General features: G+C 48.3%; 1 protein-coding gene across 1 annotated transcript in view; it reads right to left on the bottom strand.

Annotated features, from left to right (window-relative positions):
- RANBP3 (RAN binding protein 3) overlaps window positions 1-9,389 on the bottom strand; it is a 43,310-nt gene extending 33,921 nt beyond the window's left edge. The window contains exon 1 of the mRNA XM_080359403.1: window positions 9,361-9,389. Within this exon, the coding sequence (XP_080215529.1) occupies window positions 9,361-9,382 (22 nt within the window). The 5' untranslated portion in view covers window positions 9,383-9,389. The remainder of the gene's footprint in view (window positions 1-9,360) is intronic.
- Between the last annotated feature and the right edge of the window lie 3,016 nt (window positions 9,390-12,405).

The following is a 12,405-nucleotide window of genomic DNA, read 5'->3' as shown; positions in this document are numbered from 1 at the left end:
TACCGACCACCCCCTTCTAACCCACCCCAGGTCCCATTGGCTTCCTGGCCACAAGGGCCCAGTGCTGGCTCATGCTCACCCTGCTGTCCCCAGGACCCCCAGGTCCGTTTCCCCTATGCTGCTGTCTAATAGGTCATTCCCCGTTCTTACTGTCTCTGAAGCCAAATGAGCTGGTAGCACCGCAGGAGGGACAGGGACCGCGGCACCAGTGGCACCTTTCTACAGGAACACTGGTCAGCACGGCCTTCCTGAAACCTGCAACAAGAGCCCAACGCTGGAAGGGTTTCCCTAATCCCAGCCCAAGGCAAGAAGGGATCACTAGACTGTCAAAACTCACCACTTTCATTAAATATTGGGTATCTTTCCAAGCCTTATTGTTTTAGGGAAATACTTTTATCAAAGGAACTAATTATTGAAGACATTAAAAGCAAAGTATTACTGCCCTCGATCATCCGTTATCTCACTTGGTAAGAAACTCCAGTGCCAAATTTTGCATTCAGACGTCTGGCTTCAGCTTTCAGTTCTGATTCGTAGTTATGATTTGAATGCATTTAAGTACCAGATAAAGAGCTCTCTAGTATTTAATGTTTTTCCTACGAAAGCACTTACACAAGCCATGTTTTCCTATCAACTGATGAACCACAATAGGTTTTACTTTTATAGAAGAGAAACGCATACATTAGGTAGTTGTTGAGGGTTTTTTTCGTCCATGTAGTAAATGTGACAAATTATGAAGTCCTACTCCAAAATGAAAATTATACTGTCGTTTGTAGTAGCCAAAGGTGGATGGTCATGTTCTCATTTAAGAAACATGTTTCTCCTGCACCAAGGCTTCTGAAGGACAGACCTATAGTAAAATGGATCTGTTAAAGGGAAAATAAAGGAGGATAAAGCAAGAAATACCCCACATCCAGCCTTCAAACTTCATGTGTAATACACATAAAAGAACGTGAGATCATCTTTACCTAAGATACGGATAGACAGCACATAGCTGTTTAAATATTGTGGAACAGACTTGGTTTGTCTGCAGACAGAAACAAGGCAAACCAAGGAGCCAGAGGTGCAGAAACAACATCCATTTTCTGATCAGTCTCAGTAGAAATGTTCTGAGAAAGGCCAAGCACGGCCGAAGGAACACGGATCTTCAGTAATTACCCTCACGGAGCCTCCAGGTCCCCAGCCTGAGGACGGGGAACTCGTACAAACCACTTGGTTTCTTGTGAGTGGTAGTCGGGTGTCAAACCAGGCTGAAAAATGAGTGAATCCACACAGCTCCTTCCTGTGGCTTATTCATCAGTTTCAGACACTTCAACCGTATCAATAATTACAAAAACCTCAAGAGCTGGCTCTCACAGGCTAAATTCCTTTAACTATTTCACTGTCCAGTCATTAACTACCAAGATATGCCCTATGCGCTGTCAGAAGAACGTACGTACTATTCAACCTGCTCGGTTTGCTTCACAAGCCTTGGAAACGAGAACACAGAAACAGAAAAGAGTGGCCCAGAGAGGATCCTCTTCAGGTCACACACACTAATTAATGGGAGACTTTTAACACAGATACATCACCATTTACAGCTCTGCACTATCAACCACGTTTCCTACAAGCCATGGTCTGTTGTACCTCTCCACCAGTCCACACCAGTGCAAGCACAGCAGCTAGTGGCACCTCTAGTGACCACAATAGTTATTTTTGCTATACAATGCTTTAAAGCTTTAGTGCAGCATGAAATGGCCCATTACTGAAAAATCCAATGGGTGTTTTGAGGGTATAGGTGCAAAAAAACCAGCCTTTTTGCATCCACATTTGAAGGTTGTATAAGAGAGAAGAAAATATCAGGGAAAACTGAACAAAACAGAGAAAAGCACCAACCTGATCCACTGCTGAGATGCATTTCTTTGTATAGTTACTCAACTTATAGAGTAAACCCCATGGCAAAGCAGTGACAGAGAGCAAGAAACACTCTCCTCCTTTGCCACCAAGGCCATGGTGTCCCTACCATGATGGACAGGATCACAGAATCCCAGAATGTCAGGGTTGAAGGGCCCTGGAAAGCTCACCCAGTGCAATCCCCCCATGGAGCAGGAACACCCAGATGAGGTTACACAGGAAGGTGTCCAGGCGGGTTGGAATGTCTGCACAGAAGGAGACTCCACAACCCCCCTGGGCAGCCTGGGCCAGGCTCTGCCACCCTCACCCCAAACAAGTTGCTTCTCAAATTTAAATGGAACCTCCTGTGTTCCAGTTTGCACCCATTGCCCCTTGTCCTGTCACTGGTTGTCACCAGCAGAGCCTGGCTCCATCCTCCTGACACTCCCCCTTTCCATCTTGATCCCCAGCAATGAGTCCCCCCTCAGTGTCCTCTTGTCCAGCTCCAGAGCCCCAGCTCCCTCAGCCTTTCCTCACACGGGAGATGCTCCACTCCCTGCAGCATCTTGGTGGCTGCGCTGGACTCTCTGCAGCAGTTCCCTGTCCTGCTGGAACTGAGGGGCCACAACTGGACACAAGATTCCAGGTGTGGTCTCCCCAGGGCAGAGCAGAGGGGCAGGAGAACCTCTCTCGACCACCCCTCTGCACCACAGAAGGTCTTCAGTCCATCCTCCTGCCCTCAGTAAGCTCACCTATGAAGTCGGGCCAGGTTCATCAGGTTATCGGGGCTGCTCTTAACTTCCAAGGATGGAGACCGACCAGCCTCCCAGGGTAATTAATATCTTCTATTGCCCAACTCTCCTTATATAAGGAAAAAAAAGGCAGCAAACGCAACCATGAACCTTTTTCTCTATATCCACGCAGAATATCTCGTTCCACCTCTCACCTTTCGTCCTTCCAACACGCATCACTGTGATGGGCCTGCTCTATCTTTTTATTGATCTCCTCACAGACCCCAGAAAGCTCCAGATCTGAAGCCTTTCTCCTCTAGGCCAGACCAGCCCAGGTCCCTCAGCCTCTCCTCACACAACCCAGGTCACCAACCATCTTGGTGACTCACATCAGACTTCAGAGGGAACCCAGGCCCTACATCATAAAAACCACCCTCAAATCCTCACCAGATCCACCACAACCAGGTTATCACAAGATTAATGTATTTTTAAAGCTAAGAACTATCGTCAACACTAAACACATACAAGTTGAGCAAAACTGCTCTGACCTTAATTCATTCTAATGCATCACCTGAGAGAAAAAGTACATGGCATCTGCAAACAGTGACAAAACACTGAAAAGGAGAATGGCAATTGGGTTGTTACCTCACCAAAGATATTCAGAGTGATAATTTATTGCCTGTGAAAGGATTATCTGAGGGTCAAGAGAAAGGAAGTTTAATTACACTTATTTGAACAGCTCAGGCTGCAAAAAGGTAACTTCACCTTTAATACTACTCACATTATAAAGAGCAGAATGGTGCTAAAAAAGACATTATAATGCTACAAATTGTCCATAAACCACTTTTAAAATTACAGAATCACAGAATGGACTAGATTGGAAAAGACCTCAGAGCTCATCCAGTCCAAGCCTTGGTCCAACTCCAGCCCATTGACAGATCATGGCACTAAGTGCCATGGCCAATCTCAGTTTCAAAGCCTCCAGGGCCGGTGAGTCCAGCACCTCCCTGGGCAGCCATTCCAATGCCTGACCACTCTCTCTGCACAGAATTGCTTTCTCATCTCCAGCCTCAATTTCCCCTGGCAGAGTTGAAGCCCATGGCCCCTTGTCCTATTGCTGATGCCTGGGAGAAGAGCCCAATCCCCACCTGGCTAGAACTGCCCTTCAGGTAGTTCTGGAGAGTGCTGAGCTTAGCTCTGAGCCTCCTCTTCTCCAGACTAAACAAGCCCAGCTCCCTCAGCCTCTCCCCATAGGGCTTGTGCTCAAGTCCCTTCCCCAGTCTTGTTGCTCTTCTCTGGACCCTCCAGCACTTCAATCTCTTTCCTGAGCTGAGGGGTCCAGAACTGACCACAATACTCCAGGTGTGGCCTCCCCAATGCAGAGCACAGGGGAAGGATCGCTGCCCTTGTCCTGCTGACCACGCTCTTTTGGCTACAGGACAGGACACCATTGGCCTTCTTGGCCACCTGGGCACACTGTTGGCTCATGTTGAGCTTCCTGGCCATTAGTAGCCCCACGTTCCTTTCTGCCTGACTGGTTCCAACTGGTTCCTGACTGATTCTAAAGGTGTTGATAACAAAACAAGACTCTTTTCTCTTTGACTAGCAACAAATAAACCGAAAGCAATGAGAAAACTACCACAGCAGCACCTGATCTCCGAAAAGACCCCACAGAGTCCAACCATATGAGAAACACAACTGAGTCATTCGCAGCCAGACTTCAAATGATATCACGGTGAATATAACTCAAAATTGAAAATAATAAACTTCTGCCTCGTTTTCAAAACTTCAATAAGTTGCTTTTTATGAGGTAAAGCATCTGATGTTGTTATTCACCTTCAAATCCTTTATTTTCTGTCTCCTATAGCATACTGGAAGGTAGAATGCCTTTTACATATTTAAGATGAAATAAGAATTCCATACACCATATTTAAAGCACAACCCTAGTGCGTTTGCAGAGGATGTGTTATTTAATGTCCCAAGCACTCGTGGCATTAATAGAAATAAGTTATCCCCTGCATTACGTTATTTTACTATTTGTGTCAGGTACTTCATATAAAGCAAAAGTTACGAGTCAGAAACAGACAAAAGTAGCGTATTTTCACATGACAGCAAGAAGAAAACTATGAGGCAGCCCAAGTACTTTGTAATATAGATAAAATATTTATGAACTCAAATGTGTTAACTAAAATTAATATTTAGCCAGTTCTGTCTTGTATATGAAATAGTATTTTCTAGCATTTGGGAGTGAATTATTAGGACACCTCAAAAAAAAGAGAATACCGAAACCAAATCACCCAGCCTAACTTTGCACCACTTTATCCGAAGTAAATCACCATAGAAAATATCTTGTTTATAGCATCTACAAACATCAGGGCAAGCGGTGCACGGCAGCTTTTCCCCTCCAAGTAACCATAATGGTACCATAACGCAAGCAGAATTATACAATCAGGGCAAAAAAAAGAGCCAGAAACAGCACAGAAGCGATATCAAGAATGTACAATCTGACCAAGGAACAATCTGAAAGGAACAGCTTCCACTTTCTCATCTTCTGGACATTCACAGCAGCTCCACACAGTGAACCTGTTCCCATCATGAACTGTACACTGGGCAGTTGCACACACCAAAATGAACTGTGTTTGGTGTCTGAGAGTTTGCCTGAAAGGGAAGTGGGAAGAAAGCATCAAGTTGTAGCCCTGAGAAAAACCTGCACCTTTTCAATGACTGAAAGATGATAAAATAATTAACTCTCAACACAAGGAGACACCATTACCTAAAGAGCAGCTTCAGCAGCATGTCATATACAAATAAATTACTACTTGTGTATTAAGAGCAAGTTAATGAGAAAAGCATTCAAGTTCACGTGAACGCACACCTAATGGGAAGTTGTCTTGTTCTTCACGATACTTCACCAGCACATGGCGTGAAGTGTCACTTAAGATGTGATCCAGCCAGAATACCAACAAAGAACAAAGAATTTAGCATAGTTTGAGGCAGATCATACTGCATCTGGGCAGGAACAACCCCAGGCTCAGTGTAAGTTGGGGAAATGACCTATTAGAGAGCAGTGTAGGGGAAAGGGACCTGGGGGTCCTGGGGACAGCAGGGTGACCATGAGCCAGCACTGGGCCCTTGTGGCCAGGAAGCCAATGGCACCTGGGGTAGGTTAGAAGGGGGTGGTCAGTAGGTCAGAGAGGTTCTCCTGCCCCTCTGCTCTGCCCTGGGGAGACCACACCTGGAATCTTGTGTCCAGTTGTGGCCCCTCAGTTCCAGCAGGACAGGGAACTGCTGCAGAGAGTCCAGCGCAGCCACCAAGATGCTGCAGGGAGTGGAGCATCTCCCGTGTGAGGAAAGGCTGAGGGAGCTGGGGCTCTGGAGCTGGACAAGAGGACACTGAGGGGGGACTCATTCCTGGGGATCAAGATGGAAAGGGGGAGTGTCAGGAGGATGGAGCCAGGCTCTTCTGGTGACAACTGATGGTAGGACAAGGGGTAATGGGTTCAAACTAGAACACAGGAGGTTCCACTTAAATTTGAGAAGACGCTTCTTCATGGTGAGGGTGGCAGAGCCTGGCCCAGGCTGCCCAGGGGGTTGTGGAGTCTCCTTCTGTGCAGACATTCCAACCCGCCTGGACACCTTCCTGTGTAACCTCATCTGGGTGTTCCTGCTCCATGGGGGGATTGCACTGGATGAGCTTTCCAGGTCCCTCCAACCCCTGACATTCCGGGATACCGAAGACTTCAGGGAAAATGAATAATACCATACAGTAACTGCTTTATACAATAGTAACAATGACAATTGTGCCTTCCTTTCCAAAATCCTGGGGTTTGCTGATCAAACTTTTCATCATGCCAGTCCCCAAAACCTTTATCACAATGTCACCACATCTTTGTGACAAAGCTGATAAAACTCCACACAGCTGGGGAGAAGTTACTCTCTCCTCTTCTTTATTTACCAGCTCATCTCATGATGAGGGGCAAGGCCAGGACCTGTTCCTACGAAACTTCGCAATAAAACCTTGGGAAGTGGCACTGGGACCAGTTCATCCTTCATCCCCCTTCTCTGTGAGGACCCCCCGAATCCAACCATCTCCTTCTGCCAAGATCCAGCTCGCCATCAAACCACAACAGAGACAAGTACAGCTTTAGCAGCTCACTAGAGAAAAGCGAAAGACAAATCTTCAAGGAATGGTTAGAATAAAGAAAATTAAGTAGCTAGGAGAATATTAGAGGGAATGCCTGTAAATTGGAAGAAATGCAGCACAAAAAGATCAGCTACTAAAACAGCTTGAAGGCTTAAAGGACATTGGTAGAGTGGTTACCTGGAGGCAGCGTTGACATCTCAGGGGTGAGTTAAGACAGACAACTGACTAAGTGAGACATCGGAATCTAGAAGGTAAAGATAACCAGCGTACTGCTGGAAAAGGAAAAACTAATGAATGAATTGAAACAATGGGGGTGCCATGGCAAAGGCAACAAGTCAAAAGAGCTTCGCATGAGTAAGATGAAAGGACATGGGCAGAGCAAACCAGCACTTTTTGAGGCCAGAAGGAGGTTTGCTGTGGTAACCAAACAGGTAAGAGTCTAAGAGAATTTCACCCGCACGAACAGACGAGAAGAGCTGTTGCCCAAACACGCCAAGCAAAAACAATCTGAAAAACTACTGTAATCTCTTTTCTAGGTACTTGTGTGTACTGTGTGTCAAAGAATAATTAGCTTCACACCTCACAATGAATATCATTGAGATAGCACAGATCAATCAAGATCAAGGATTATTAAGAGCTTTGTTTTAACCACATTTGTTTTTGTGAACATGAACATTCAGCTATCACGTACCTCAAACAAGAGAAGATCGATATGAAGCAGAAGATGAAAGAATTACCAATATCAAAGTACTCACTTCATGTATTTGAATGGAAATACCTGGGCACTGGGAAAGCAAACAGTCAACTACAGTACTGTAAAAATCAAATAAATGATGTGCTTAAGAATGAGGAGAAAACAGCCAAAGTCACCTGAGAACATCACTGCCAGGTCAGAGACAGCAAACAAGCAGAAAGTCTATGGAATACACCGACTTGCAGCAGACAGATGCCAATTCCAGAAAGGATGTGGTATTTGCACTGCTATACAAATAACAGACACCTCAAAAATGGAACTGGAGGAAAGAAAAACTAACCCCAGACACAACACAGCTCATATTAGAATGAGCAGAAGAGACAACAGAGCAGAAGCTGGTCTTAAACTTATGAAAGATTCAATCGCCCTTATTGCAAGAAAAAGCAACAGTGAAGGATGAAGATGAGAACTCTGGAGGAAGATGCGAGCACAGATTAAAGACATTTGCAGGTGAGGGAAGTCACCAGAGTCAGCAAAGAGTCTGAACAAGGGGGAAAAAGAAAAAGGAAGATCAGATTAAAAAGTAAGGATGGCACCGCACTTTCCTCCCTCCCACTCCAACACTCTACACAATTCTACAGAAATATAAAGGGAGGAGTAGAAACACGTGGCAAGTTCAGCATCAAAAGATGTGACAAACATTGGTAAGTTGGAATTCACTGGTGAGCCTAAAGTTTCCCACTCGAATGGGGGGGTAAAGTGAGGGGCTGGCACAACAGGGTCATTATAATGTCAGTATATAAATACTGTCATCAGGTTCCTCACAAAGAGTCACTACACATTTGACTATTCACTACCATCCTCAAGACCACTTATCGTGCTGCTTTGGGCACTGACAGCTCACCCGGAGTTTGGGAGCCAATAGCCTGCTGCACCACAGGATTTGTCAAATCACTTCAGCATAATTATGTGGTTGGCCGCTTGTGGCCTTCATCTTCAAAAGCTACACCTACAAATAGATATTTGCTTTCCTGTTGGCTGATGTTAATATCAGAACTGTAATTGTCACTGGTGCAGAGCTCAAATGGAAGAAACAATCTCGAAAGAAGGGGTCTCTCATGCTTTCATTCACCTCCTGGGCACTTCTCCCTCTTCCATCAGCTGAAAAGAAGGATGAGAAACAGACAGAGCCGGGCAAACCTGGGTTTGCAGAGACTTTGAGGGAAGTGCCTCATTTCCAAAGGCAAACTGTTGATGGCCTCTGTCACTCCATCCGTGCACACCTGGAGAGGAACAGCCACATCCCCCAGCCGTGTTTTCCTAATGCTCCCCAGAGAAGAATTAGACCAACATTTCTTTACTAATGAGGTTTCCAGTTTAAAATATATATATTTTACATAGTTTTACATAACCAACTCTAATTATTTCTTTAGCTAGAGGAAGGATTAACGCGAATGGGAGTTAAGGAAAAACTTATAACAGCCCTAAAGTTGCAGACAATGACCCCAAAATCAACCGGACAGGGACACGAAGCGGCTGGAAGGGCCGGGGCAGCGCAGCGCTCGGCGGCAGCACCGGGGCCCGGCCGGACCCGAACCCGCCGCGATCCCGGCGCCACCGCCCGGCGAGCGCACCCGCCAGCGCCGCCCGGCACCGGCCCCCGCAGCGCGGAGCGGGAGCGGCGGGGAGCGCGGCGGGGAGCGCGGCGGCCCGGCCCAGCGCTCCCTTTGTCCGGCCGCTCGCCTCGGAGGGGCCGGGGCACGGGGAGGCCGCGGGAAGGGGGCGCTTCCCAGAGCGGGCCCGCGCCCGGCGGCGCCTCTGCGGGCGGATCATAGGGCCGGGCTCCGGCCGGGAGCGCGGCGACACCCGGCCCGTGCCGGGCCCGCAGCCGGCACCGCGCTCCGCCGCCAGCGCCCGCCTACCTTCGTTCGCTAGGTCCGCCATTTTACTTCCTCAATCAGACCCACAATGCCCCGCGCCGCCGGACGCCTGCCCCTCACCGCGGCCCCCGCCGCACCGCGCCTGCGCCGATTTACGGCCGCTCCGTGGCGGCGTCGCGCATGCGCGGTGGCTGCGCGGCGGGCGGGGCGCGCTCGGCCGTGCCGGGAGGCGCGGGGCGGGCCGCGTGGCGGCGCATGCGCGGCGGGCCGGGCCGGGCGGGCGGAGCGCGGGGGCGCAGCCGGGCCGGGGGGCCGGGGGCGGTGCTGGGGACCCGCGGGTCCCGCTCGTGCCCGAGGTCCCGCTCGTGCCCGGGGTCCCGCCGGGGCGGCCCGGCTGAACCCGCGGTCTCCGCGGTGCCGGCTGGGTGGGCCCGAGCGGGCAGCCTGGCTGCGGGCCCCCCGGTGGCAGCGGGTTATGGGGAGCCCGTATCCCAGTCCCTGCCCGCGTCCCCGCTCAGGCCGCAGTGATAGAGCGAAATAGCACTTAAAGGGTTAACCACACAGAAAGTGTGTAGCTTAGAGCCTTGTGGAACCTGTTATGTTATCAAACAGAGCCTTACTCAAAACAGCCAACTCTGCGAAGGTAAGTTTTGCTGCACCCAGCAGCGTCCCTGAGTGGGCGAGATAACTCGAGTCTTCAGCACATGAGGAGACTATGGGAATGATTTCCTGGAACTCATTTCAGTAAGAACCCCCTTTCCAGGGAAAGGTGATGGGGATATGCAGGCGTTCCTGGGGTTACCATGAATATGTAACACTTTCTACATTTAAGCACGCTTCATGCCAAAATCAAGATTAGAGGAAAGATGCTTCTTGCGCCCGGCGCCAAATAAACTTACCTTTTTTATATCCTCGCAGGTTGTAAAGTTTTATAGCCTTACAGGTTGTGAAGATTTTCCGCATGTCACCAGCACCGGTGACCGCTCGAGCGGCCCTGGGGACCAGCTGTCTGTGGATCTTTCCGTTCCCTGCTCATCCCTGCGCTCCGCTTTTTGTTTGTAGTGTCCCGTGGCTGCAGACTTAAGGGAAAAGTCTAATAGGGAAAAGCTGTCGATCTTTTCATTTCAGATGTGTTCAGGAGGGCTGGCAATTCAAGGCCACACATAGATAATTCTGATCTGGCAGTGTCATATAACAGAGCATCGTTGATTTTGTTGTTATTTATTTACAACTCTGAGAAATGTGCTTTGACCATTCCACAGTTCTTCCCTTGTCACTGAATGAGTCACGTTCCCACAAGTTCCCTCCATGAGTTGAACTGATGCTGAGTTCCCATTCCCTGCCCTCGTTAGTGCCTTGTTACAGTCCTGTGGGGTTTCCTGCACATGATCCTCCACCCCACTCGCTCCTCAGTGGCTGTGTAAGCCTGGGCCAGGTCTTCCCTAGGCTTCTCTCCAGACTGAAGAATCAAACCCTTTCAGTTCATGGAAGGCTGCTGCTCCGTCCCAAAGGGCAATAGTTGCCACTCTCTGTGACTTCTACCATCTCCAGAACTGCACACTCTGCTCAAAATGTAGGTGCACCCAGGGTCTACATGGCCACAAAATGCTACCGTATGGTATATACATTTTAGAGACGGTATAGTACATAACCACACTGGTGCTTTCATCATTCTCTTGGTGTTCCCCATATTTTGTTGGCTTCTTAGAGCACCTGAGCTCCCCTGACTGCATTGGCTGAGTCTCTACTCATTAATAATGAGCCAACAGCATAGAATCACAGAGTCTTTTTGTTGGAAGAAGCCCTTAAGATCGACTCCAACCATAACCTAAATCTAGCACAAAAAAATCTAAGGGCTCCTGATCCATCCTGAAAGTACCATGCACCTAAACCAGCTGGTTTGGCTGCTGGGAGAATTTTCCATTGGGTATAACAGCAGGACTGGCAAAAATTAGTAAGAATAAATGAATAGCACTGATTTGGTGGAGCTTTTCTGTAGAGCAAACAAAACTTTTTGGAGCTGTATGATTAGTAGTGCAAGCTGCATTATCTGTTGAATGAGAAGTGCAGTGAGCGCAAGAAATCCAGGTGGTTTCTAAAGGGTGTCAGGGATAAATTCTACACTTGCTGGATGGGCCATCTAGCTCAGCTGGACACTCTCCTGGGTCTGGTACGTCCGAGGCAGGACTATTTGGGGGTGTGATAGTCAGTGGCAGCGTTGGCTGCAGTGACCATGAAACTGCGGCATTCAGGATCCTGAGGGGAGTGAGAAACACAAGTGGCAGAGATGAGACCCTGCAAGAGAAATGGCTTTGGTTTGCTCAGGAGCAGAAGGGATTCTGTGGGAGGCAGGTCTGGAACCCCAGGTTCCAGTGTAAGTTGGGGAATGAGCTGTTGGAGAGCAGCGTAGGGGAAAGGGATCTGGGGGTCCTGGGGACAGCAGGGCGACAGCAGGACAGGGTGGGCAGAGCAGAAAGGAAGGAGAAAGCAGCTTGGAATATTTGTTGTCACAGCGAGTGACGGAGAAAACCAACACTGCTATTAACAATCACAATTAACCTCAGGCAGCGCTACTGAGACTCTGGTCATCAGGCCGCGCATTTTTCATTTGATCCCAGCTGACTTAAAGCTGGTTTTTCCATCTCCTCTGCTCGTGGCCTCAGACTTTGAACAGCTTTGTAGGGTTTTTTGTTCTATGTCCAGTGGCAGCTTCCAGGGCCTGGCACTGGTGCTGGTTGTGTGATTCCCAAACAACATCCCGAGTCTGTTTGTAGGTCCAGACCTTGTCTGTGCCTCTTCCCTGGAGAACGGGTTCGCATTTGGTGCAGAGAATTCAGCCAACAACATTAGCTTGTCTGTAACCACAGGAGAACCATCGTTTTCAGGGATAGACAATGTGGCTGACTTAGTTCCAGTTTTTATGGAATTAAGTTCCTGTCCCAAAGCAGGCGTGTCCTACAAACTGAGCCAAACACTAATATTTAAAAGGTGTGAGAGTAATTACCCATTATGTGAGTACCTAAAAAACAATAATTACATTTTGAATGTAAGCCTTTATTCTGATATGGATATCCATTATGGAAAATC

This window comes from Nesoenas mayeri (genome assembly GCF_963082525.1).
Source record: "Nesoenas mayeri genome assembly, chromosome: 25".
In the NCBI taxonomy this organism is placed as follows: Eukaryota; Metazoa; Chordata; class Aves; order Columbiformes; family Columbidae; genus Nesoenas; species Nesoenas mayeri.
Note: the sequence above shows the minus strand (reverse complement) of the source record. Positions and strands in the feature narration are given on the sequence as shown.